Source organism: Archocentrus centrarchus, chromosome 6 (genome assembly GCF_007364275.1).
Source record: "Archocentrus centrarchus isolate MPI-CPG fArcCen1 chromosome 6, fArcCen1, whole genome shotgun sequence".
Lineage (NCBI taxonomy): Eukaryota > Metazoa > Chordata > Actinopteri > Cichliformes > Cichlidae > Archocentrus > Archocentrus centrarchus.
In genome coordinates this window covers 19296486-19324435 of record NC_044351.1, presented here as the reverse complement: position 1 = coordinate 19324435, position 27950 = coordinate 19296486, and the positions used below count along the sequence as shown (strand labels likewise).

General features: G+C 38.0%; 3 protein-coding genes and 2 long non-coding RNA genes across 7 annotated transcripts; 3 read left to right on the top strand and 2 right to left on the bottom strand.

Moving 5' to 3' along the window:
• Positions 1 to 1101: 1101 nt before the first annotated feature.
• Positions 1102 to 14130, top strand: bnip2 (BCL2 interacting protein 2). Of its 3 annotated transcripts, none has more exons than XM_030731861.1 (11): positions 1102 to 2124; positions 5547 to 5642; positions 5754 to 5821; positions 8418 to 8594; positions 9886 to 10068; positions 10754 to 10856; positions 10932 to 11063; positions 11216 to 11302; positions 11399 to 11497; positions 12080 to 12115; positions 13387 to 14130. In XM_030731861.1, exons 1-11 carry the CDS (start codon positions 1760 to 1762, stop codon positions 13442 to 13444), a joined length of 1404 nt encoding a protein of 467 aa, XP_030587721.1. In that variant the 5' UTR covers positions 1102 to 1759; the 3' UTR covers positions 13445 to 14130. The 3 variants fall into 3 exon arrangements, with proteins under 3 accessions (XP_030587721.1, XP_030587720.1, XP_030587722.1); XM_030731860.1 differs by having other exon boundaries at positions 12080 to 12136; XM_030731862.1 differs by lacking the exon at positions 12080 to 12115.
• A 111-nt stretch (positions 14131 to 14241) lies between these two features.
• Positions 14242 to 15983, bottom strand: LOC115782004 (beta-1,3-galactosyl-O-glycosyl-glycoprotein beta-1,6-N-acetylglucosaminyltransferase 3-like). The gene has a single exon (XM_030731975.1). It carries the CDS (start codon positions 15940 to 15942, stop codon positions 14659 to 14661), a length of 1284 nt encoding a protein of 427 aa, XP_030587835.1. The 5' UTR covers positions 15943 to 15983; the 3' UTR covers positions 14242 to 14658.
• A 1447-nt stretch (positions 15984 to 17430) lies between these two features.
• Positions 17431 to 20101, top strand: LOC115782005 (uncharacterized). Its single transcript, XR_004020109.1, has 4 exons — positions 17431 to 17603; positions 18260 to 18410; positions 18929 to 19030; positions 19122 to 20101. It is a non-coding gene; the product is annotated as an uncharacterized LOC115782005 (long non-coding RNA).
• A 4488-nt stretch (positions 20102 to 24589) lies between these two features.
• On the top strand, positions 24590 to 25818 carry LOC115782161 (uncharacterized). Its single transcript, XR_004020120.1, has 2 exons — positions 24590 to 24709; positions 25075 to 25818. It is a non-coding gene; the product is annotated as an uncharacterized LOC115782161 (long non-coding RNA).
• Positions 25819 to 26346: 528 nt separating this feature from the next.
• gcnt3 (glucosaminyl (N-acetyl) transferase 3, mucin type) lies at positions 26347 to 27668 on the bottom strand. The gene has a single exon (XM_030731069.1). It carries the CDS (start codon positions 27628 to 27630, stop codon positions 26347 to 26349), a length of 1284 nt encoding a protein of 427 aa, XP_030586929.1. The 5' UTR covers positions 27631 to 27668.
• Positions 27669 to 27950: the final 282 nt, after the last annotated feature.

Below are 27950 nucleotides of genomic sequence, written 5' to 3'. Positions count from 1 at the left end.
GTACTTTGCAATGTAATAAGTTACTGAATAGAGTGATAAAATGTATGTAATCAATGACTTTTGAATTTCTTTAAAATTAATCACTGAAAATGTTGCCTCTGAAAATGTTGCACCTAAAATTAAGAAATGGATACAGCCACAAAATTTTAACTTACACAATGATTCTTTTTTTCAGCATTTTCATGCAAACAAAAGCACTTTGCATAGTCAACATTTACAGTTATTCAAACCAAATTAGCCTTGCAAAAGCAGAGGCCTACTGTACTAGACAAGTATCACATGCACGTACTTCAACAGCTTCATTATTTCATTGGTAATCATGAAAAAAGTATTTTAAAGATGTAATGAAAGGATAATCAATATCAAACATAAACTCCTTTTTACAATGTAACCTTTTCAGGCACAGCTGGATTAATGCTTATTAAATAAAGTGAATGTACATTAGGTTGACTGAATACTAGCTGTTACAGACACTGTAACAGAGAACAGTGACATCCCTAGTATAAACCATTATATCAAATGAAAACGTTGTGGTTTTAAAGTTTTAAAGAGATTAAATGGAAAGCGAACCCACTGCTGCACTAGCCGGTAAAATAAATAAATAAAAAAATAATAAATACAATTTTGACAAGAGAGCTGGCGTAGATATGTGCGCAAACCAGACTGTTTACCCCCTACCTTTGCAATTGGTACGTTTCCAGGATCAGCAGAGGGCAGTGAAAAATTGCCGGGGGTGTGACTCGTCTAACGGAAGGGGTGCCAGATTTGCTTGTTTTCCACGGAGCAGAGCAGAGTCGGATGCGTTAACTCTTTAGTTATATTCCGTTCCCCACCTCCCACCTTTTATTTTAAATTAAATGTTACTAACTTCATTTTGTTTCGACATGTGAGACACTGGAAAGAAGTGCCAGTTTTTGAAAATACAACACGATAATGCAACGCAGGGTCACAGCGGGGTTGTAAAAAAAAAAAAAAATTGCATTATATTGAAATTCAGCGGGCTTTTGTATGATTTGGACTTAAAGAGATAAATGCAGAAATTTCACGTCGTTTGTGCAGAAGAACCTACAAGAAACACAACTGGCAACTCCGCAGACCCATAAACTATGCATATACACGCTGTGGTACAGCTAGGCGTAGTTCGCAAACAGTTAACTTCTGTCATTAAGTTGTTGAGGCTCGTGTGTTGGCAAATTAAGGGAAGTAGTCTTTATATTTAACATGGGTCCAAAAAAACACTGACCTTACGCTGTGTTGCAGTTGATAACTGGCTTGAATTCTTTCTTTTTTTTTAATATCATAGCATTAGTTGGAATACATAGCTTGTTTTTGCTGTAGCTAAAGTTTTCTAGCTTCAAAGCTAGCGTGACTAACTGCGTTAGGTTCACCGGAGAACCCTCTGGATTTGGAGGAAGGAAGGAAGGAAACTGATAAGTAGGCTCACTGCGCACCTATGCTCGTGCAAAACTAGCACTCTTTAGGGCTCTTGGGTTCACACCGTGACGCAGTTAGAAAAGGTGACTATCTGTAGGCTTTGCGTGATATTTGACACTGTTTGGTTAATGAGATATGTTGTTACTTGGCATAGCTAGCTGCTAGCGCCACGTCTCTGGCTAGCTGTACGGCAGGCAAAAGCTATCCCATTAGCCACAAACTTCCAAAGAAGTTGTGTAAGCCAGATTTCGTCTTCTGATTAATCTTCACGGACGGACTCTTTAACTCTGATCCGCTCTAACACCGGGACGACCGGAGAAACTTAATGGCATCGGATGTGATTGAGAGTGAAGCTGTGCTGAGGGGTGTAAGGGATATGAATTTGAACAATGGCAGCCCAGATATTGTCACACCCAGGAGGACTCATGAGGATTTGGGAAACAGACAGACTTCTAGCCCGTCGTCTTCCGGTGTGTCGGGAGAAGGTGATGACGAGGAGACCGATGAATTGCAAAATAGCACCGCTTCTACTGCTGAAAAGGGCGAAAAGGAGTTTCAAGACAGCTTAACCAAAACAAGCGGTACGCCACAGGAAAGGACGACTCCAAACAGTGTCCAGAAACAGCGAGGAAAAAGCTCCACTCCAGTGAGCATTCCCCAGCCGTTATCACCATCTGGAGCCACTGGAAGGTGAGCCTTTGGACATTTTTTGTGTTTTCCTTGCATAGAAACAAACATGAAAACGTTAGCAAAGTTTGTGGTTCAGTCTGTCTATCGCAGCACAGAGTCAAACGATAGTTTTATAAATGATTCAATGATTGGACGTGGGTGTACATGTGACTGTGTTTGGTTGCTTTTGTGTTTGGTGTTCGTTATGGCGTAGTCTGACGACCTGTGTCAGCTGGAATAGCCTCCGGTGTCGTGCCAAAAAGCGATTTCCGGTATTTAAATTCTTGTAAATGACTTTCTGGCCTATAATCTGTGAAAGTTATCTCAAACATATCTCACACGAATGATGTCAAGTTATTTTGAGCCAGAAACAACATTCCTGGTGCAAGGTAGAAGCTGAAATCAGTTTAGCAAAGTGACTGTATATATCCTTTATTTATCCAGGTAAAAAGTCTCTGACATTGAGAGATTAGACCAAGAGGGCAGCAGAAATAGCAACAGATATAACATAACATTTCTTTAAAGAGATTTTAAGTGGCCAAAAAGGACTGGATTCGTTAAAATGTAGAACACAGGGTAGGTAAAAGAATGCAGAATCATACAGATACTTGCAAAACAGGTGATTTATTTATTTTATATATAAACCCTTTAATAAATCCTGTTCACTAGAGTCTATTTTACCAATATAAGTGAAGATATTAGTCATAAAAAAACGCATAGAAACATTTGTTTCGCTTATGGATGAATGAATTTCAAAGTTAACAGGCTACCAATCCTTAAGCGTAATTGTCAATAAATATTGCTCACTGTGTGGAGTTTGCATGTTCACCCCATGTTTGCACGGGACTTCTACAGGTACTCTGGTTTTCTCCCACAGTTCAAAAACATGCAGTTAGTGAGGCTAGGTTAATTGGTAATTCCAAATTGCCCATAAATGTGAATGTGAGGGCGGCTGGTTGTCTCTGTGTTAGCCCTGCGACAGGCTGGCGGGCTGTCCGGGGTGTACCGTGCCTCTTGCCCTATAGTATCTGGGTTAGGCTTTTTTCTTTTTTTCTTCAGTAATCTTGAAAATGGCTTGGCAGCTTCCTAAAATATCATCGTTTAACCTCACAGTTCATCTTGTCTGAAAATGTTTGAAACCAGTCATCCCAAAACTGAGTCAGGACCATTAGATTACCCTGCTGATGTTTCAGTTTCGCAAAATGGATGATTTACAAAAGTTTTCCTAACTCCTCAATGTGTTAAGATGCTAAAAATTTAAAGAGCTCAACCCTTGACATAAATAAAATGGGAAAATAATAAATAAAATGGGGTAATGCAGCATATTTTTATTACTGTTGAAGTCATGTTTAAGAAAAGTGACTTCTCATTTAACTGGTAACGCATTTAATTTCACCTTGAGCTTTATTTAAACAAGTTAGCATAAAATCTGTATGTTTAAAGTGTTGTTATAGTCAAACTATCCACCACTAATGCACATATTAATTCAGTTCTCTGTTAAGCTCAGTATAATAATTACAGCTTTAAAATGGCTTTCATTCTTTTCCTCTGACTTTCTAATGTAGCTAATTCCTTTTATATGCTTTGGTGAGCGTTGATTGCAATGGTTCCTTTTCAGGTAGCAGTTGGATTTCAGATGTAAAATGTGGATTAGCACCATGCATAAGTAGACAGCTAACGTGAGACGTTACGAAACGTTGAGTACTAAAATGCCCAGAATGCTTGTGTGTCTGGAGGTACAAATACTGCAGTGTATATGATTAATACATCAAAGGGGGCTCTGTACAACATGGATACAGATACCATTGGCCTCCACTGGTGAGCACTTGGTTTATAAACTAAGCCCTTATCGCAAGCTTGTAAGCTTTTTAAGAAGCCAGTGTTGTGATTAAGTGGCCACATGCAAGCTGAAATGCTGAGATTCTCAAACATGGGTCCACGTATTATATATGATTACTTCCATCTCATATTGACACATTTTGTTGATTGAAAATACCGGCAGTGAGGATATGCTTTCTTTTAGGATTGTTTTAGTCATTAAAAACCACATAACTGCTCTTTACAGTCTGTAAATATGCTAATCAATAGATTTTTTTTCTTCCACTTCAGTTATCCTTGGTTGGTAATAAAATAATAAGAGTAGAGCCTGACAGTTATAGAATTTCTAAGACTGATACCAATATTTAGTGATTTAAAAATCAAATGTATCAGCTGATTTTTTTTTTTTTTTCAGACACCTGAAACAACACAGATTTCCCTAACATTTGTTTTGTGTACTTATTTAGGAGCCCTTACTAAGATATCATTACAGTGCAGTTTCAAAATAAACTTGTTTTATTGACACAACAAGTCATGGATTACTCATTAATGCCTCGGTCAGCTCTGTGTGTGGGTGTTCCAAATAGGTGTTAACAGGTAAGTTTCAGAGTTCCATCTGGTGGACAAACTATTCAACATCAACACTGATAATATGGCTGAAGTGTGTTTCTCTCGTCTCTTATTTTGACATTTTCATTCATAATGGCTAATATTGGCTAATATTATATGATATATATATGGTTGTGCTCTGAATAAAAGTAAACAATTTTCATTATTTTAGTTTTATAAATTCATAAATGCAGTAAAAATTGTATTATTTTAACGAAAATGCAAAGTTAAGCTAACTAATAAGCATATATAGGACACTGCATAGTAGTCACATGTAGAAAACGATTTTAATTTGCACATATTAGTAATAGCCAAATTTATGCTTGGAGGCTGTGGCACCTTCATTATAAGGCTTAAATATATTTTGTAGCTCCTTATGGATTCTTTTTTTTTTTTTTTTTTTTTTTTTTTTTTTTTTTTTTTATTTCTTTGGTCTTGGTTTTGTCAGTAAAGGTTGTCAACCCCTGATTTGGACCTACATACCTGTAAAGGTACATTGAGTCTGTCAGTTGGCAAATTTTCAAGTACCAGAGGACTGATTTTTAATGCACCTTTTACATTAGTAGAGATTAAATTAAATAGTGAATAGTATTCTTCCTTGTCAGTTGACTCATTTAAAATGAAATCAATTCTTTTCTGAATGAAATCCAATTATTATGGTGGAAAAATTTCCCTCTTTTTTTGTGCACAGTGTATGAATATGTGCTTTTGTGCAGCCAAGTGTATCTATTATCCACTAACGTTTTGAAGGTTTTAACTGATGATATATTGGCCCAAGGGCAAATGTTGCCTTAGTTTCTGCACATCACTAGCACTTTTGCATTTTCCCCTAATCATTTGAAGACTGAACAACTCACTGTTTTAAGATGCCCAGTTATGTATTTGGATTTCACAGATAATCTCTGCTTGCCCAGCTCCTGATCTTAATACATTTTCTAGTACAAGACAACGATTGAGTGGTTGGAGATCATTAACCATAAAATATTCTTCGTCCTTTTTTCCCCTTTCATTCCCAGCTTGGAGCTTCAAGAGTCAGTTGCCACAACAGAAGCACGCTTAAGAATGGAAGGAGTTGAACTTAAGGAAGAGTGGCAGGATGAGGACTTTCCACGGTACTGTGTGAATTGCACTTAAATCATGCTTTGCATCACATGTTTCGGTTTTGAAATTCCAATTAACCGTGAACCTGCTGAACTTAAGGTTACCTCTTGTTTGAATATTAGGCCCCTCCCAGAGGAAGAGGAGCTTGAAGATGAGCTTTTTGCAGGAACCTCTGAGGCAGAAAACCCTGGTAATGAAAAAAGAGTACTGCTCTCTGTACTTTTACAGCCACAAAGGAAACTTTTACAGCATTTTATCTTAAAACTCACGTCCATATGTAAGTTAAGAGAGTTATGATAATCAGAGACCATCAGCTAAAACGGAAGCCTCTGCAGTCAAGTTTGACAAATCAAACAGGTATTTTCCAAGGTAGTCTTTTTAATACCAAATCCTCTCAGGTATTCTTCTCTTTGGAATGATGTTCATGGAAACAGAAATTTCCATGTTCAAAGACTTTTAATGTTGAAATTGGCTCTTGATTTGTGTACTACTCAAGCTTTACATTAGATTTGGCTGAACTTAAAATTTTCCACAAACAAGCACTCTGGCATACCAAAACATACATGTAGTATTAATCTGGCCTTGGAGCTGAAGACTAGTACTGATTAGCTCCAGCATTGTCACTTCAACTTTCACTACTTTAGAAATTTGGAAAATGGCCCTGAATTGGGTAAGAAGATGATTTCTCTCTTCATTATTGCTTTATAAACATTGTCACTGTCAGTTTTATTTATAGAGCACATTTCATTATGTGAACTCAAAGTGCTCACTATTATAGAAACATAAACTACATAGGTCTACATTGACTTAAAAAAAAGTTACAGTTATCAACTGTAAACCTGTGAGAATTAAAAGGTTTTGAGTCTGTTCTTGTATTTAGACACAGTTGTAATTGACTTTAGGTCAATAGGCAGCTTGTTCCAAAGAACAGTCCCACAGTAACTGAAAACACCCTCAGAGCACATAGATCTAATTCTGGGAACAGTTAATAGATCTACACCTGATGACCTGGAGATCTAATCGAGTTATAGACACTGAGCTACTCAGAGATGTACTGGGGGCCTAAACCACTGACTGCTTTATGAACCAGTAGAAGGGTTTTAAAGGTAATTCTGTATTGAACTGGGAACCATGAAGTGACTTCAGTACTGGGGTATTATGTTCAAATTTCCGTGTACGTGGAAGGACTCTGGCTGCTTCATTCTGAACATGGCGTCGTCCTGCTGGTGATTTGGGTCATCCTGCAAATAGAGCATTGCAGTAGTCCAATCTGCTTGATATACAAGGACAAATTTCTCAGTCAGTTTGAGATAAGAGTTTTCTAATTGTTATTGGTTGGTGTGATAAACTATTATTGGATCTTTTATCAGACCAACTCTTACATTTGCTGTAATACCGTCATATATATATATATATATATATATATATATATATATATATATATATATATATATATATATATATATATATATATATATATATATATATATATATATATATATATATATATATATATATATATAATGCTATTTCACTCTTCCCAATTCAGATGAGAGAATTTTCTTTTTTTTTTTTTTTTTTTTTACAGACACCCACTTTCTTTAATTTTAGGCTCTGCACTGAATCAGTGTAGAGCCTACAGCATAGCCTTCCCCAGCAGCCTATGCCATTTCATACTTGTGCTAGCATGCCGGTGTTGCACTTCAATTTCACCACCGAAACACTAGTTGGCGGTGGGGTTTCTCTCTCCGAGTTGATGCTTCCTCTTCCAGTCAGTCCTAAAAATGGCAGCTGGCAAAGTGGCTGGAAGAGCATAGGAAATGCTACTCCAGGTTATGGAATGAGTCCAGGCATAGGATTTCAGAAGGGCTTGTGGTTATGATGTACCTACGATGTATAAATCCTATCTAAGGAGTGAGGGCAGCATTAGTATTCTCACACATGCAGGCTGTGCTCTTAGTGAATATGGTGGTGAAAACTAAACACTGTAAAATGTGGCTGCGTTTCACAGAAGTCTATGCAGACAGTACTCGTTGTCTCAAGAGAAATAAGTTGTTTTTGGCTGACATGCAAGAACTTTCAAAACATTTAGAAACTGTGCTCACTGGCCTGGTTACATGATATATGCCAGCAGCAAAGAAAATCACACTTTAACAAAATAAATGTTAAAAAAAATAATCATTAGCTAGCTGATTGTTTGGCTATAGACGCTTTCATAAATTCAGTGAGATGGTGGGAGAATCACCATGAACTGTTCAGAAAATTTGTTTCTGAGCACTCAGCTCAGGGCTACATTTAGATGTTGGCAAGCTGAATGCTGGTTTTATTTTCACCACTTCTGTAAGAGAATTTTTGGTATTAGCAGTGGTAGAAAATGTTTTATAAATGTTTTCCATACGCAAAACAAGTAATGCTGCACAGTAAAAATACTGTCAAGTAGAAAGCCTGTGTTCAATGAACTCTGAAGGAGAGGGTTATCAGTAAAATGTAATTACATGCAATTTAAATTGTTTATGGCAGTGCTTTGATTATTACAGTACATGATGCACACACATCAACAGAAGTGCCAATAAGAATATTGCCAAAGTATGGGCTTTGTAAGTTAAAATGCTCATCCCTACCAATCCACAATACCAAACCCTGCTTAAATAAGAGATGCCCTGGAAAAGAACTCTTCACCACATGCAGTTACTGTGTTATCTTTGACCTGAAAAAGCTTGAACCCACCAGTAAACTGTTCTCCCAGTAGACAGGATAATCATTATTGATTTGGCATCCCACCCTAGGCTACGCAGTGAGCCATGGCAAGAAGACCAAGAAAAAACTTGCAGCTCCAGACATCAGTCTTACTCTAGACCGCAGTGAAGGTTCTGTTCTCTCTGATGAGCTGGATGAAAGCACAGAGCTGGACCTCAGTGACATGGACACACCCTCTGACAACAGCAATGAATTTGAATGGGAAGGTAGGAATTTGATGTAAGACAATGATAAAAACTTAGTATTTGGTATCCTTTAACCCTCTTTTTTTCTTTTCTCAGTTTGCTTGTTTAAAGAAAGATGTTAAACTTTAGCTTTTAGATGAGGTCAAATGAGGACGTAATGGCTTATTTCTGAACAGAAGGTCTCCAGCCTTTTATTTCTGGGTTCTTGCATCCATGTGCATTTTCCTTCCTTTTACAGGTCTGCTTAGGCAGCTGACTGCCTGATGTGTAGTTAAAATATGCTTTGTTGTTTTTGTGTTTCCATACTGCTGCCTTCCTCTTTTTCACTTGGAAGAATTGTTTCCATTCTCTGCCTGGAAACAGGCTGAAGGCCAGCAACAGGTTTCTCACTTCCTCGTGGTAAGGTCGTTTGGGCGGTTGTCTTTGTTCAAACAAATCAAGTTGTTTTTTTTCCTCCTTGTGTCATACTTTTTCATTTTTATTCAAAGTGTTTTTTTTTCTTTGCCTTTCTTTCAAATGTTCCTGTTTGAGTAAACAATAGCAGCTTGTCACTTAATGGTGAAATTGTTGGCCATTTTGTGCTGTTAGTAACATTTTAAAAGCCCTCAAACTTCAGACAGTTGAATATTAAATAAATATGGGAGCAGGAAAACGTCATTGAGCCCTGTAGCAGAATTGATTTGTCACAATTGCTTAACGCAGTAAAAAAAAATAAGGGAATGGCTTATAGTATAAAACTTAAATTGGAGAGACATTTCTCTTAAATTGATTCTATGTGGGGATCATATATTGTTCCAAAAAAAGACCTGACAATTAAAAAGCATCATAAATTCAGTACATTTTGGCCCTCTTCACAGAACAAACCCCCTCAATTTTGTCCGTTTGATTTGATCTCACTATTTGATAAGTTTTGATTTTTGCTTGTTGCATGCTTGATATCATGTGAGTACTTTGTTTGATGTGCGCATCATGATTAACTTGACATTCTGCACATCATGGAGCTATACTGTAAATCTCACAAAAGCTCCACAGACATTCTCAGGTATTTGAACAAATGCGGTGTGTTTCGTATTTCTTTTTTCCAGGAAATTATGGGTTTTCTCCTCAGTGAAATGGGGACATGGAATTGAGGTTGTGATTGTTGGTGTTGATTCAGAGAATGAGCTTTCCATACACAAGATTAAAGCAAGAAAATAAGCACGATTGAAAGTTAAAATATGAATTATTGAGTGATCAAAATAGATCTGATTTGAATTCCATCCAAAGTTTGCAATATTCAGGTTGTTAGTTTAAAGTGCTTCTTCTCCTTCAGATGATCTTCCTAAGCCGAAACCCACAGAACTCCTACAGAAGGGCGTGGAGTCAGTTCACGAGTATTCAGTCTCAGAGGAGAGGGAGGAGAGCCGACGCTGGAAAATGCTTCGTATTGGAGACCAGGAACACAGAGTGGACATGAAGGCCATTGAACCTTACAAGAAAGTTATCAGCCATGGAGGTCAGTAGCATCAAAGTAGTTATAAAAATAAGTCTTGCAACTCAGCAGCCATTTTGGCAGCATCTTGTGACATTTATTATTTTGAAGTCCCTATCTAAATTAATTGGAAAAGAGTCCTTATGTTGGTGTCAGTGTTCCACTGGGACATAGAAAATGCATTTATAGAATCATCAGTGAAATCTGATTTAAAAAAAAAAAAAAAATGCCATAATTGATGTTATGGATACAGTAAGCCAAGAAAATGTTTTTTTTTTTTTTAAAAAGTACATTTGTCTGCATGTCCAATATGTCTGCCACCACACAGCTGAAACTGGTGAGCCTTTCCTGTATGTGTAGCAGTGCAACAATGTGATTGGCTCATATTTTACTCGTACCTGCTGCTGTTTGGGTTTTTGGAGGCAGCAGCAGGACATCTTTACTGTTAAGGAATTCTCCCATTTTTCTATTCAGCATTAGTTGCGTGCCATGTCGCTTCCATATTCTCCTAATGTCTCTGACACTCACACCCTCACACCAATGTGGTAATTGGATGCAGGATGAATATTCTGTATTATACGTGTTTGACATGATTCGATCCGTCTGTACACGTACACTAGTACGTTGGTGTTTTTTTTTTTTTTTTTTTTTTTTTTTTTTTTAAAGCTTTTTAATATTAAAACCATTCTTTTTGAATTTCTCACTGCAGGTTACTATGGAGATGGTTTGAATGCCATAATTGTGTTTGCTGTGTGCTTTATGCCAGAAAGCAATAAACCAAATTACAGATACATCATGGAGAATTTATTCAAGTGAGTGTTCATTCCAAATTTCTTTTGATCACGCTTTTTTAGAGAGCCGCGTCTGATGGGATGTTCTCGTTTCAGGTACGTCATTGGCACACTGGAGCTTTTGGTTGCTGAGAACTATATGATTGTGTATTTAAACGGGGCAACTTCTCGGAAGAAGATGCCAACTGTTGGCTGGCTCAGAAAGTGTTATCAGCAGATTGATAGGAGGTGAGTCTGAGTTTTCACAACTTGGAAAACAAGTTTTAACAAGAGACAAAGCAAAGATTCCATCCAGTCTGTGAACACAGGCCTGTGACCTTTGGGTTATTTCAGAGAAATCAACTACAGGCGCTAACATCTCTCCTCACTCTTTTGTACAGGCTACGGAAAAACCTGAAATCCCTGATAATCGTGCACCCCTCTTGGTTTATTCGAACCCTGCTGGCACTCACCAAACCTTTCATAAGGCGAGTGTAATGTTGAAGGTCATTAAAAATCAAGCAAAGACCTTCTTGGTGTAATGTTTTGGTTCTGACTCGTTCCGCTTTCTTTCTTTTTCACAGCTCCAAATTTAGTCAGAAAATCAAGTATGTGTACAGCTTGTCGGACCTTGCTGAACTGGTTCCAATGGAGTACGTGTCCATACCAGATTGTATCAAACAGTAAGTGTGTTAATACAGCTGCACTGTTTTAAAATATAAGATGTAAGAAAGATTTTTTTTATAGTGTGTTGAACTTCTGTGTGAAGTCAGTGGCATTCAGCTGTCCTAAATGCACACACTGCATCTTCTTACAAAGCCTGAATATTCTTCAACAGCAGGTATTTTCCAGTATCACCGATGCTGTTTGCCCAAAGCCCATGAGCATTATTATTGTCATGCTTAGATTTCAAATGACAGTGAACACAACTCTAAGTTCTCAGTGTCAGCAGTCCTGAAAATAATGTAATTTAGATAAATGTGTTGTGTAAACTGCTATTAAATATTATAGCCTTCATTTCTTGGCTGATATGCATAACTGTTGAGTTGCACTAGAGATTGCTACTACCTTCTTCCTTGATGTGGCTCTGAACGTGGCAAGTCTTGTATTGTCACAGCCTTTAAAAAGGCAGCACGAATAACTGATCTCGACTCAGTGAAACTCAGTAAAAAATGTTTTACTCTTTTGGATGTGTGGTTGCTTTCGGCTGTGTCTTTGTTTTGTTTTTCCTTCTCCCTAACCCGATTTCCCTGCCCCTTCTTAAGGTTTGACGAGGAAAAAAATAGGAAAAGCCGTAAAAGGTATATGCACTTTCACCCAGGGTCAGTGTCTGCATCCTCTGCATTTCATAAAACTAACAGAGAAATAATGAGTTGGCTTTCAGAAATGCACCAAGACACCTAATATGCTTACTCATTTTCATAGTTGGATGATTTCCAGCGCCCGCCTGGCCAAAATCAACAACTTTCCTCTTCAGTTGCTCCCCATGTTTACCTGATTTGATTTAGGATTTACATTCATAAACGGATTGAGAGTACGTTTGGTCTCCAAAAATAGGTGGCTTGGTGATTATTTAACCAGATAAATAGATTTTCTGAGCCAATTCTGTAAAGATCAACACAAAACCAGTTGCATATATATTTATATCCAAGTATATCAGCTATCTGAACATTATTTAGAGCACTTTATACTTTTTTTTTTTTTAAAGGCTGCAGAGGCTACTTACTCATACTAGCTGTCACAGGCATAACTTCACAAGCTGTATCAAGATAAGGTTTTGAGGAAGCTGATTGTGTTGCTGCTTCTGAGGTAAAACATCAGGGTATTAAATTGCACTTATTCACATCTGTCTTGTGAAAAACAGGCTCATAATTTGAGGAGGTTATGTTTGGTAAGTTTGTTCCTATGTACAAATGAATGGGGTCAGGCAAGGAAGTAGCTCGCCTTAGTCACTGTGGTTTGTGGTTGCACTGTAGCCGTGTCCTCACGTGGTTCTTAGTAACTGGCTCTTGCTGAACACACAGCTTGTTCACTCTCACAGCTCTTTGCATGACTCACTGCTTTCCCTCTCCCTGCTGATTTTTGGTAATTGCCAGAAACAGTTTTCAGCCTTACTGGTATACACAGTAATATTTTGCTCATTATTGATTAAGTAATAACTGCTCATTTGAGGAGGTGAATAATTGACAAATATTTACATTGAAAAAGTTTAAAATTCAGGCCATTTAGGAGGATCCACAGGATCGTATATGAGATTCAGTGTTTTGTTTTTTGAGGTTACAAAACATTTCAACAGTTAGTTGTACTTTTGTTCAGTACATGTGTTTAGATTTTTTTTGACTGACCCGCAAGGCAAATGTTTTTCTGACAATATTAAAAACGTTTGCAGCTGAAGTAGAAGCTAGAGACACATGTGTCACCTATGTTAAGAATTTGTTCTGGGCAAGTAGGTCCAGTAAGTCTGGTAACTTTTACACAGATCTGTTTGCAGAAATATTCTTGACGCAAAACATTCTCGTTTTGATGGTGTCAAAGATCTGCGCGCTTTAATGATCACTGAATCTGTCTGCAGAATCGACCAGGAAATGCACGGCAAAATGGAGAGCGCAGCTACTACTGTCCCGGAGTGACCCTGCTCACACTTTGAGACGTGGAAAGGAGCAACGAATGTTTAGGACTGCAGCCATTTATGTTTGTTTTTCGGGGTGACGGGACTGGAGGCTTCTTTGAACTGAGAAAGTGCCTTTTTGAAATGATGCTGCCTGTTACACAGTGGACCCTTTTGCTGCATTTCTGCGTCAACCAGCTTGATCTTCAGCATTTCGTCCACATGCTGTCAGAAATGTTTTAATCCTTTTTATTTACTCCTGTATGTCATGGCAAACTAAACACATTGGTTTTCCTTTAGTTACTGGTGTATGTATGTACACTATTTAAGGCACTCTGTTACAAGTGGTTGATGCATGTTTTACTTTATTACATTTAAAAGTATATATTTATATTCAAAAGGTGTCAAAGGAAATAAATTAATATATTTTTATGGTGGATCTGATTTTAAACTGCATATTAGGTCACTGACTCACTGAGTGGCATTGCATAGAACACGTTTGATGGCATCTTGTTCACTGTTCACTGCTGATGTTCTTATAAAATCCTGCCTGGGGAAAATAATTTTTTTTGTTTTGTTTTTTGCCCCTCACTTGAATGTACTGTTTTGCTAGCTGAGGGTGAACACTTGTGAAAGCAATTTTCTGAACCAACGATGTAGGTCTTTATTTTCTCATTTCCTTCAAGTAAAACCATGAATCCATTCTGATTGCTTTGCCATTTTTTTCTCTATTTAGTGCATGTGGTACACTAATGTGGTAAACTAATTTAGCCTTAAACAGTAGGTTTGCAGTAAATCTGTTTTGAAACTGTTCATTCTGAATGACAAAATTGCAGAACCCCCTGTTTAACTAAAATATAATGAAGACTAGAAGCAGCACCACCACCTTTGCATAAATCTTCTGCTGTACTTGGTCTCCACTAGGTGGCACCATAAGTACAGGTTTCACTGAAATCATCCAGGTATTAAAAAGCACAAGTAAGAAATGACAGTGACATCCACAGGTGTTTGGATATTACATGACTGACATTTTGGTAAAGATTCTCAATATTTTGACAAAATATTGACTCCCTCAGTTCAGCTGTTGAGCCTCAGGATGCTTGCTTCGTGTCACTACACCTCTTCAACACACTAAAGGCAACAAAATGTTTAAAAATATATATATAAATTTGATTCTAAAAACATATCAATGCCATATTTAATATCATAAATGACACTTTGAAACCCTTCTAAGCATTACTTAGTGGCTGCATCTTGCTGAGTGAACAGTGGGTCAAAGCCTAAAGCTCTGAAACGCAGAAAGGACTCCAGGCACCTAATGGCAATATCATCAACCTCTGGATCAAACTTGTTTGCAAAGAAGTGGTGTTGTTTCAGGAGCCACTGGAGGTCACCAGTTCCATACACACAGACAGCTCTTCTGTAATCACCCGTGCATGGCTCATAGGGTGCTCCCTTGTTCATGTCTCCTGCTGAATAGATCCACTTCACTGCACGAGCAACGGCTAGCATGTCTGACACATCAAACTTATTGTTTTGAGGCAATGATCCAGGAACAGAGGGCATCCTCTGTAGAGTGGCCCATAAGTGTTCGTCAGGGCTGTATGTGTCCTTTTCCCACTCCAGAAATTTCTGAACCTCTCCGTCCTGCATCACATGTTCCACAAAAGCTCTTGAGACCACAAAGTAAGCATTTCCTGAGAACATAGGGATGCTAATAGGTGGGGGGCTTTTCATCACATCTGTCCTGATAACACTGTTTGTGATATTGTAGTGATATTGCCAACGAATTTTCTTGTAGTCAGAAGTGGCTTCAGACTCCAAGCTGTTCCTCCCATTGAGGGACTTCAGTGCTCTTACCATCTCTCTATTTGTTTTGATGGGGAAGTCCGTCCCACAGGTGTTAAGCAGGTACCTCCAGTTAACATGACTGTTCAGCAGATCTTTCATGCAATTCAGATCTGCCTGAACTCTGAACCAGGAGGCATATACCACTCTTTCTAATTTACTGGCTACAAACACATTAGGAAAGCATGAAACAATACCTGCCACAGCCTCCTTAAATTTTGCAGAGGATTTCAGGTCCATATGTACACAGTAGATGTTCTGAGGAGCATAAACAGCTCGTAGAAGCCGCTCAAACATCTCGATGTTCTCGTGGATCACCATGGAGTATGCAATGGGGAAATCTTTCTCCTCCTCACTGAGAGGCACTGTGATGAAACCTCTCTCTCGAATGTAAGCTTGACAGTCCTCTGTCGCATTAATGTAGAAATCCTCAGAAAAAACATTCTTCCTTCTCCTGGATGACAGAAGTGCTTCTAATTTACCTCCATCGCCACTAACATCTCCAGTGATAATAGCTGAGCATCCAGGCAGATCATTAGAGAACTGATGAGGTATTTCCAGATCACGTGATGACTGCTTGTCAGAGACAGTTCTCCAAAGAACAAAAGAAAGGGGCAAAATGATGAGGACGAGAAAAAGAGTTCTCAACACACAGCACTTTACAGTAGTCATTTCCTCGCTTGTAGGGGACTGCCACACAGGTGACTTTTTCTTCTGTGCAGGTAACAGTTTGACTGAATGGTGAGAGGCTAGATTAAACAAGGAATGCAAATGAAGTCAGCCCCTAAGGGTGTGTGTCAAACTAAGGTGTGGAAAGCTGAAACATTTCCTGGAAGGGGTTTAATTTTTTTAAAAAGCCTGTCATGTCTGACAGATCTTGCAAGCAGAACCGGTATCTGAATACACTGTTGTGCTAAACATATATGCTCTTTCAAGATGAGCTCTATATATAAACATTAACAAGGCTCCTCTTGTTAATGTTTGTCCCTTTACTTTTTTTATTTGTTATTTTTCACTTACATATATTTGTGCCAGAGTTGACAAGCTAAGGGAAAAGAAAAGAGAAAAGAAAAAAGGAGAGAGAGAGAGAAAAGGATAATGGGGAGAAAAAAGAAAAAAAAAGGGGGAGATAGAGCACAAGTAAATAAATCAAAATAGTTCATCAGCTACTGTACCTGTAAAAGAAGAAAAAAAACAATATACAAAATACAAACAGTACTTGAAAAAATAAATTTATGTGGGAAAAACAAAACATCTGAAGCACGGCTACGCAAACCAACAATTTTGTTGTGTTGTGATTGTCTGAGTGTTGGCATCTTTGTCATGAAATGTGTTTACGTAGGCATTCAATTCCTTGGAATCGTTAGTCTTCTTGCTTAATGATTCCGCTTATCGATTCCATTGATGTGAGGACACATTTACGTGATTACATTACACATGCGCCTTATTTGCTTCTGAATATAATATCCAACAGCGTTACACCTGTTAACTGGCCGCTCCAAAATCACCAAAAAACGCCTGAAAAAGCATACCCAAATTAAATCAGCTGCTGTTCCTGAACTCTTTGGAGTACATGCAAAAACTTGGTCTCTTTGTGAAGAAGACAAGCTATATTTTTCATTTTTGCAGTCAAAAATGCTGTAATTGTAATGAGTATGTAGCTATTAAGTTTGGAACACAGAAAAATTAGACAATTTTTGCCTCACCTGGATTTTTCCTGTTTGTTTTCATGTAACTACACACTGAGTGTAGAAGGTATCGACTGGAAAATATAATGAAGCTGTAGAATGAAGTCTTTTTACCATGTATTTCAAATTTTATCAAGATACCACAAAAACCTACTGTTTTGTAAAGGTTTTTGTCTGTTGATGTCCGGGCGTGGTCTTGCATGTGCCATTTGGAGACTCCGAGTGCCACATGAGAGCAGCCTTTGTTATACAAACTTCAAATGTCTGTAACTCCTCAATGCTTCAACATACACTCTAAAAAGTGTGACTGGGCTAAATTAATATTTACAAAATAAATATTAGTAGTTTTTTCATAAAAAATGACTGTGTGTAGTTTGGTATATTATTATGTTGATTTAATGATCTTTTAATTATTTATTAATTGAATTTTACTTAGTATTCAAAAAATACTTTCAGCTCAAAATTATTGAGTAGAATTTAATTACATTTTATCAGTAAGTTCAACAACGTCAAATAATTAGTAAATTCTACCCAATGGGAACTCTTTGCTTTTAACTGCCGTACACTTCCGCCCCAGCCAGAAACTGCTCCACACGACCGTTGGTTGAAGTGTGTTACTGCCTGTGGAATGCAATTTTATTCAAGGTAAGAGGCTTCAAAAGTAACACTTTAAGTCTATGTTGTTCAAGCAGTTGGATATTGTATTACTTTACCGTGAGTAACCTAACAAGTTTACTGGCAGTATGTTCTATTTAGTCCAGTTTATCGTAATTCAGAGTCGTAGCTTCCATCCCTCCCCACCTCAACAAGCTAGCTAAAAATTGAGCGCGAAGGCACACAAGAAATGTCCTCAATCCCTATTTATTCCGTGTTATCAAACTCTTGATGATTGGTTGTGGTGAAATTTTATCACACTAACGCCGTTAACGTGAGAGGTTAGTAACTAGGCTCCTACTGAGTCCGGCGAATTGTGCGCATTATAATAAACCGCGCAGACTCTGCTGTTCGCGGTCATTTGAGATATAGAGATCATAGTCGAATTATCTACTTTTCCCCCAGCAAATTCCCACACTTTGTGTCAGTTTGGAGAAGGAGAGTGGGCCCAGGGCGCCCTAATTGGGCACTTGGTGCCTTTCTACTCCACCAGGGCACCTAGCTCACACACCTGTTAGTGTGGGAAAGTTGCATGGCGGACAGCCGCAAGGACGCACAGACAGCTTGGTATCACCTCAGTGCTGCATAAAGCATGCTTCAGGTGTTTTGAATAACAAATATTTACAGGTTCATCATTTGTCTTATAGATCCAGGATGAGTTTCACCAAATTACAACTGGAACTGCATCTGGAATGAAAGTTCATGTCCAGGCTGGACGAATACTCTCCTAGGCTTCTGAACCTTTTCCACTCAAAGGGTGGGGCCATCGGATTAAGGTTGTGGACTGTCCTACTGAAGGTAACCATAAGTTTGGCCATATAATGTTTTATTTATGTTTGCATCAAATCTGTAAGAGAAAATGTTAGCCTGTGGTGTCTATAAAATGTTAAATAAGTGGATACTTTTGTAATTCCAGCGGTTTGTATGCACTTAATAGTAACCAAATTAGACATTGTTCATCACACCTTTTCAAAAATGTGACCATTTAATTGGTTCATGCAAAATATTTTCATCTTTACATACAGAAATTAAATAGTGTGCCCTATATACACTATATTGCCAAAAGTATTGGGTGATACCACAAAATCAATGATTTTAAGTGATAAACATGACATTTGAAATGTATTGGTTTTATGGAAGGACTAGTTACCTTCTGGAGTGATTGCTGGATTACTGCTGAAACCTAAGTTTAGACAGTAAGTGATTCAAAAGACTTGCTGCTTTGGCACTGCATTATTAACAATGGTTTCTCTAAATCTAAGTGTCCTGTTAAAAACTGAACTATGATCTTCAGTAATATTAATTTGTCATTTTAGGCTCCTAGCAATCCTACTGTCAGCTTGACGTGAGACCTTGTCATCCAGTGTTTGATGTTGTACTTTGGGGAATCTGCAGTTCCGCTCTTTACAGAGTATTGTGTAAGTTAAAATGCATATATCCTTCTATCTCTGTTTTTTGACCATCATCTTTAGCTTTACAGTCTAAAATATATATTTTTTCCTATTGTAGGATGCAGATGAAGACCATGTGGCACAGAACCTTTCTGGACAAGCAATGAAGATCTACAGCATCAAAACTGATCCATCAGAGGATAAAGAGGACATTGGTATTGCGATAGATGGAACAAAGGTCCTAGCTAACCTGGGCAACTTTCTAAGGGCTCGTGCCATGCTCAAGGTTGTGACTTATGCATTGACTCTTGTGTACCCCAAGGAGGTCAGGTACACTTTTGAAGCCTTTCAGAAACTCTTCCTCGAGCTGGATGGGTCAAAGCTTTCCCCAAAAGTACACAACCTCAAGAGCAAGTTACTGGCTACTTGAGGGCACAGAATTTTGTGCTGCATGTAAGTCTTCAGGACTTGTTCAGAAAAACAAATGTTATTGACATTGATTTGAAGGATATGATGTAATGCTTTTGACAATGACAAATGTTTTGAAAATGCAGAGCTTCTTGATTTGACTATGAGGACTTTGCCACCAGCTTAGGATCTATGGATATCAGTGACAGAATACAGTCCACTTTCACTTTAAACCACCTCACAGTTCCAATATGAAGATCGACAAAATTGTTTGACCTTCATCTGTTTTGTGCAACTCTTAATTTGTAAGCGCTTGCTGTACAGATCTGACACTAAGAAGTCAACCTGTGCAATTGTTCTGCCTCAAATACAGGGTGTCTTTGTTTGCCTACAGAAATACTTTATCACTCTGGTTGTGGGCCTCAAAGTTCTTGCCACTCTTGAAAACCATTTGAAAACAAATCTTTTTTTCTGATGTAGTGTTTTTTGTTCACTGTCACATGTCTGAGTTTCAGTGTTGCATTTCGTAAAAAAGTCAGTTTTTCATACTTATTGAGGGGCTTGCTTTTGTGACTCTGCTGTGTACACCAGGGATACATAATTGTTGCATGTTTTTAATAGAGGAATTTTGAATTGGCACAAATAAATTATTCACTTTGTACTTTTAAATTTTACACAAACATGGTTTAAGAAAAGGATAAAAATGTGTATGTTAGCAAAATTACTTAAATGTATACTTGCTGGTTTTGTATATTAAGTGATAATTTCTTAACTGACTTTCAATTAATTCTTGCAAAAAAGAAGGTATGATATTAAGTAGATTCAACAGAGAGATGTAAATAGATTTTAAGACGTGGTACTAGTTCAAAGAGAATTTGAACAATTAAGTAAACATAACCAACAGTTGCAGTTAAAATGTGCTGAATTAAGTGACACTGATACAAGTTATAAGTTTATGAAACTTGATTTATTTATTCAATTTAAATAAATCTTAATCAGAATTTTAGAAATATAGCATCAATTTTACCCAGCAAAATTAATAAATATGAATTAATTTAATTCAGATAATTAGTAAATATAAATTAATTCAACCTAATAAATTAGTAAATCCAAATCATTTTTTACAGATATTTGGTATATCAAAATTAAATTCTTTTAGATATTTAGTAAATATTTATCAGTTTTTGCAATAAAATTGGTTTGGATTTACTCAAAATTTGTGAAACTATTAGTAAATCCAACATATTTTAACCGATGATTTCATTATTTCCTATTTAATAGTTTTACTTAAATTTACTTAATTAAATCAATAGTTTTTACTTAAAGTTGGAGCTCTTAAAATCTACTCAATTATATTAAGTGTCACTTTGTTGCCATAATTTTTTTAAGTAGATGGTGGTCAAACTTTTCTGAGTGTACAGTCATCAATGAGGGCTCTAATCAAAGATACTACCCCAAGGAATCCTCTGCTAAACACAAAGTTACTGATAGTACAAATTAATTATAATTATAGACATATAAATCAGAAGTTGCCCTAATTTGTAAAAGAAGGAAAATGTTAAGCCTTCATTCAGTCTATTTTCAGTGATTCCTTCACACACCCAAAATAAGTAAATTGTATATTGCTCAAAAGTTACAGTAAATGTAAACACTACCAATTCACATAAAATAAAAAAAACACAATCCTCCAAATAGTCCTTCTCTGATACACAACTTACAACCTAGTACTATATCACCCAAATAGAGTACTTCACTCTCACACTGCTGGCTTACTTGTGGTTCCTAGGATACTTTTTTTATGCATTTTATTTTAAGTTTTCAAGGTTAGAACATACAGACAAACAAACAGGCAGAACCCAGATGCACAGGGTATACATAAAACATTCCAGTTGACAAATAATGTGTTCCTAGGATACTTAAGAGTAGAATGGGAGGCAGAGCCTTCAGCTTTCAGGCCCCTCTTCTATGGAACCAGCTCCTAGTTTGGATTCAGGAGACAGACGCCCTCTCTATTTTTAAGCTTAGGCTTAAAACTTTCCTTTATGATCAAGCTTATAGTTAGGGCTGGATCAGGTGACCCTGAACCACACCTTAGTTATGCTGCTATAGGCCTAGGCTGCTGGGGGGGGGGGTTCCCATGATGAACTGTTTCTTTTCATTCACCTTATTTACTCTGTTTATACTTCACTGTGTATTTAATTAATAATAATTAATCTCTGTCTCTCTTTCACAGTGTGTCTTTTGTCCTGTCTCTCTCCCCACAGCCCCAACCAGTCACAGCAGATGACTGCCCCTCCCTGAGCGTGGCTCTGCTGGAGGTTTCTTCCTGTTAAAAGGGAGCTTTTCCTCCACTCTTGCTAAGTGCTTGCTCATAGGGAGTCATTCTGATTGTTGGGTTTTCTCTGTATTATTGCAGGGTCTTTACCCACAATACAAAGAGCTTCGAGGTGACTGCTTGTTGTGATTTGGCGCTATATGAATAAAATTGAATTGAATTGAGATAAAAATACGCAAAGGGCATACTTAGCGTCTTGCCCATAATCGCTGTTGGTGTTTATACACAGATACTGCCTTTTTGTTTAGACCGTAATGTGTGTTCACAGCACAACAGTGTCGTCTTCCACAGAGCCATGTGTGTTTCTAGGTACATAATAGTAGCCCAGGACGGAACCCCCCCCCCCCCCCCCCAAAAAAAAACTAATAGGCCTGTGTACACTATGTTAAAAATATATTCAAGTGTAAATTTCTACCCTTGCTGATTTTTTAAAAAAAAAAAATTTTATTATTATATAATGAACAAGCTAGACAGGCACGCACACACACCCCACAAAACCAAAAAAAAACATTCTGGCTTAAACCTGTTTGGCTCACACTGTAAGTATGACTCACAGTCACCTCCCAGAAAGAGACAATGTGGGTATATTATACATTGCCTGAATCCTTAGAGTCCTGTGAGTATTGCAGTGGTTGGCTTTTGTGTCCCTGATGTCCCTGGATGCCAGAGGGCTAAAAGAAACTATTTAGTTTAGGTGAAAATTATGGGGAAAATTGTATTATTTGTGGTTTAAAGATCTCTACTAACCTCTATGTTGGTCAAAGAGATCCAAAATCTGGCTCAAACGAAAGCCACGAGGGTTCCCTTTAAAATGATACCAAGCACTATATTCTAGACCATGAGCCTAAAGTAGATATACACAGTGTCACAAAACAAAATTTTTCTTAAGGGGTTGTTAATTTCATGAGCCAATAACCGTAATTAAGTTACCTCTTTGAAAGGGCTATCATACCAAAATATCATCTACAGACATGTAACTTTTCAAAAATTATGGTTAAGTGTTGTCACCCTGAGATGGACCAAAAAGTGGTCTGGCTCATGGACTATATGCAGATGGATTGTTAATACGAAAAAGTATTTCTAATCAGACCACTCAGTTAATCAATGTAATAATCCATAGTTGCAACCAGGGTTATAATAGTTTTGGATTTTACATTATCGTTTAGTTTCAGTTAGTTTTTACTTTTGTTTCTCTAATTCGGTTAGTTTTAATTAGTTTTCAGAGTGGTTTTGCTCATTTTTATTAGTTTTTATTTTAGGTTTAATGCTTAGTTTTAGTTTAGTTTCAGTATTAGTTTTAGTATTTTCATACTTTGTCAGGTGCAAGATTCAATGCGCAAAAGTGACTATTGTGTAATAAAAACTCAACAAAAGATACCATAAAGAAATATATTCAACAACCAACGGTTGACAGAAGCACTACATGCTAAATGTGTAAAAATTAGGACGCACATGAACATCATCAGGGAGAAACAAAGAAAAATATGAACTCCCAAACTCAATAAATTCTACAATAAACTCCCAATAAACTCCAGCGTCAGTGCAGTAGATTAACAACAGCTACATGTGGTGTTTGACAAAAACAAACTATTTGAAGGAGTCAAAGGTCAAATCCAGCTGCATCCTGATGTTTTCCACTACCCGAAGCTGCTTCTGTTTTGGAGCTAGCTTGGTTAGATGCTGCTAATTAAACTTGCAGGGTCTTTGCAGCCTCTGTACACAACCTGCAGAAGTGTCCGACCTCATGTCCGCATTTATGCTTGTGTAGCTGTGTGTGTTGTGTGTGTTAATTACCTTGTGGTCGTGTGCTGCGGTGCCAGCTGGGACTTTTTTTGGTCCTTGCTCTTTGTGCTCAGTTTTTTGGCTGCAAACATATTTGTCCCTGTTTTTCCACTTCCTTCATTTCCTCACGTCCATTCCGACAGCAGTCTCCCTCCAGGAATTTGCTGACATTTGTGAGTCCTTATACTGATGCTTTGATTATTATTCCTGATTGTTATTCTCTCACTGATAAAGTAGACGGAAACGCACAAGAATTGAACAGGTTCATCACAGCGTTGCGGCAGCGTGGATCCGCTCTAAACCCGGTCGGTTCAGAGCGACTCTGCCGCTTTCTCGTGCACACGCACGCACACAGCTGCCCGACGGCGCTCCCAGCTTAAACTCGGAGAGCGGAAAAATGATCAATCTACAATAATTTCAGTTAGTTTTAGTTAGTTTTTTAAACTCACAATACAGTTTTAGTTAGTTATCGTTTTTTCCTTTTAATCATAGTTTTTATTTATTTCAGTTAACGACAATGTTTTTTCAATTTCAGTTTTCGTTATTTCGTTCGTTTTCGTTAACTATAATAACCCTGGTTGCAACCCTATTTTACTGTACTGATTTCACTATACTGTATGAATAATCTCCATCTCCTGTAACATTTAGCTGATGAGGACTGCCAGAGTCTGGCTGGCTCAGTGGCCGTTTCTCGCACACCTTGCAGTTGTATTTGATGTTAAAATGTTTTTTTTTAATGTTAAAATATTAATAGTATTAATTTTGAAAGAGGAACTCTTATTTTTTCATACCAGTTTTAATTTTGTTCTTTTTTACATTAAAAAGAGTTAATGCAAACCAACCCATTTGCGATATATTTTGTTCACTAACCCAGTGAAAATCGATAAGAGAATCAAGAGAAATCGAGTCGATTAGTTATATCGACAATGGAATCGGAATGAGGGAAGAACGCCGCAGCTCCATCCATCAGAAGTAGAGGTGGGTAGAGAAAGCCCCAGGAAACCCAGGCCACCAGCAACCCATCAAGAGCCATGAAGACCCTCGGTCATACATTCCAAAGACAACTGCACGCCCACCCCAGCAGATGGGAGAGGGAGGTCCCAGATCGAGCCCCCCACCCCCAAAGTCAAGGAGCAAGGGCCCCAGAGAACCTGAGGAGACGTTATTGCTCTGCTCGTTAAGTAATGACTGCTCTTTTTTTTTTTTTTTTTTTTTTTAGGTTACAAAGCATTTCAACAGTTAGTTGTACTTTTGTTCAGTACATGTGTGTAGATTTGTTTGTTTTTTTGTTTGTTTTTGTTTTGTTTTTCTTGACTGACCCGCAAGGCAAATGTTTTTCTGACAATATTAAAAACGTTTGCAGCTGAAGTAGAAGCTAGAGACACATGTGTCACCTATGTTAAGAATTTGTTCTGGGCAAGTAGGTCCAGTAAGTCTGGTAACTTTTACACAGATCTGTTTGCAGAAATATTCTTGACGCAAAACATTCTCGTTTTGATGGTGTCAAAGATCTGCGCGCTTTAATGATCACTGAATCTGTCTGCAGAATCGACCAGGAAATGCACGGCAAAATGGAGAGCGCAGCTACTACTGTCCCGGAGGGACCCTGCTCACACTTTGAGACGTGGAAAGGAGCAACGAATGTTTAGGACTGCAGCCATTTATGTTTGTTTTTCGGGGTGACGGGACTGGAGGCTTCTTTGAACTGAGAAAGTGCCTTTTTGAAATGATGCTGCCTGTTACACAGTGGACCCTTTTGCTGCATTTCTGCGTCAACCAGCTTGATCTTCAGCATTTCGTCCACATGCTGTCAGAAATGTTTTAATCCTTTTTATTTACTCCTGTATGTCATGGCAAACTAAACACATTGGTTTTCCTTTAGTTACTGGTGTATGTATGTACACTATTTAAGGCACTCTGTTACAAGTGGTTGATGCATGTTTTACTTTATTACATTTAAAAGTATATATTTATATTCAAAAGGTGTCAAAGGAAATAAATTAATATATTTTTATGGTGGATCTGATTTTAAACTGCATATTAGGTCACTGACTCACTGAGTGGCATTGCATAGAACACGTTTGATGGCATCTTGTTCACTGTTCACTGCTGATGTTCTTATAAAATCCTGCCTGGGGAAAATAATTTTTTTTGTTTTGTTTTTTGCCCCTCACTTGAATGTACTGTTTTGCTAGCTGAGGGTGAACACTTGTGAAAGCAATTTTCTGAACCAACGATGTAGGTCTTTATTTTCTCATTTCCTTCAAGTAAAACCATGAATCCATTCTGATTGCTTTGCCATTTTTTTCTCTATTTAGTGCATGTGGTACACTAATGTGGTAAACTAATTTAGCCTTAAACAGTAGGTGTGCAGTAAATCTGTTTTGAAACTGTTCATTCTGAATGACAAAATTGCAGAACCCCCTGTTTAACTAAAATATAATGAAGACTAGAAGCAGCACCACCACCTTTGCATAAATCTTCTGCTGTACTTGGTCTCCACTAGGTGGCACCATAAGTACAGGTTTCACTGAAATCATCCAGGTATTAAAAAGCACAAGTAAGAAATGACAGTGACATCCACAGGTGTTTGGATATTACATGACTGACATTTTGGTAAAGATTCTCAATATTTTGACAAAATATTGACTCCCTCAGTTCAGCTGTTGAGCCTCAGGATGCTTGCTTCGTGTCACTACACCTCTTCAACACACTAAAGGCAACAAAATGTTTAAAAATATATATATAAATTTGATTCTAAAAACATATCAATGCCATATTTAATATCATAAATGACACTTTGAAACCCTTCTAAGCATTACTTAGTGGCTGCATCTTGTTGAGTGAACAGTGGGTCAAAGCCTAAAGCTCTGAAACGCAGAAAGGACTCCAGGCACCTAATGGCAATATCATCAACCTCTGGATCAAACTTGTTTGCAAAGAAGTGGTGTTGTTTCAGGAGCCACTGGAGGTCACCAGTTCCATACACACAGACAGCTCTTCTGTAATCACCCGTGCATGGCTCATAGGGTGCTCCCTTGTTCATGTCTCCTGCTGAATAGATCCACTTCACTGCACGAGCAACGGCTAGCATGTCTGACACATCAAACTTATTGTTTTGAGGCAATGATCCAGGAACAGAGGGCATCCTCTGTAGAGTGGCCCATAAGTGTTCGTCAGGGCTGTATGTGTCCTTTTCCCACTCCAGAAATTTCTGAACCTCTCCGTCCTGCATCACGTGTTCCACAAAAGCTCTTGAGACCACAAAGTAAGCATTTCCTGAGAACATAGGGATGCTAATAGGTGGGGGGCTTTTCATCACATCTGTCCTGATAACACTGTTTGTGATATTGTAGTGATATTGCCAACGAATTTTCTTGTAGTTAGAAGTGGCTTCAGACTCCAAGCTGTTCCTCCCATTGAGGGACTTCAGTGCTCTTACCATCTCTCTATTTGTTTTGATGGGGAAGTCCGTCCCACAGGTGTTAAGCAGGTACCTCCAGTTAACATGACTGTTCAGCAGATCTTTCATGCAATTCAGATCTGCCTGAACTCTGAACCAGGAGGCATATACCACTCTTTCTAATTTACTGGCTACAAACACATTAGGAAAGCATGAAACAATACCTGCCACAGCCTCCTTAAATTTTGCAGAGGATTTCAGGTCCATATGTACACAGTAGATGTTCTGAGGAGCATAAACAGCTCTTAGAAGCCGCTCAAACATCTCGATGTTCTCGTGGATCACCATGGAGTATGCAATGGGGAAATCTTTCTCCTCCTCACTGAGAGGCACTGTGATGAAACCTCTCTCTCGAATGTAAGCTTGACAGTCCTCTGTCGCATTAATGTAGAAATCCTCAGAAAAAACATTCTTCCTTCTCCTGGATGACAGAAGTGCTTCTAATTTACCTCCATCGCCACTAACATCTCCAGTGATAATAGCTGAGCATCCAGGCAGATCATTAGAGAACTGATGAGGTATTTCCAGATCACGTGATGACTGCTTGTCAGAGACAGTTCTCCAAAGAACAAAAGAAAGGGGCAAAATGATGAGGACGAGAAAAAGAGTTCTCAACACACAGCACTTTACAGTAGTCATTTCCTCGCTTGTAGGGGACTGCCACACAGGTGACTTTTTCTTCTGTGCAGGTAACAGTTTGACCGAATGGTGAGAGGCTAGATTAAACAAGGAATGCAAATGAAGTCAGCCCCTAAGGGTGTGTGTCAAACTAAGGTGTGGAAAGCTGAAACATTTCCTGGAAGGGGTTTACTTATTGTATAGCCTATAAGATATCTCAGCTTTGACACTGGTGAGGTCACTGGTGTGTGAAATTCAAACAGATGATGTTCCCAGACCACTGCATCATACAGTACCAGTGGTACTGTATGATGCAGTGGTCTGTTTCAAGGTGTGCCAAA

Excerpts from the sequence above, each read along its gene's own strand:
- LOC115782004 (XM_030731975.1), bottom strand. The coding sequence starts at position 15,942 with ATGACTACTGTAAAGTGCTGTGTGTTGAGAACTCTTTTTCTCGTCCTC.
- bnip2 (XM_030731860.1), top strand. The coding sequence starts at position 1,760 with ATGGCATCGGATGTGATTGAGAGTGAAGCTGTGCTGAGGGGTGTAAGG. Across the intron at positions 8,595-9,885 it reads CAATGAATTTGAATGGGAAG|ATGATCTTCCTAAGCCGAAA; the intron begins GTAGGAATTTGA and ends CTTCTCCTTCAG. Across the intron at positions 11,303-11,398 it reads CTCACCAAACCTTTCATAAG|CTCCAAATTTAGTCAGAAAA; the intron begins GCGAGTGTAATG and ends TCTTTTTCACAG.
- gcnt3 (XM_030731069.1), bottom strand. The coding sequence starts at position 27,630 with ATGACTACTGTAAAGTGCTGTGTGTTGAGAACTCTTTTTCTCGTCCTC.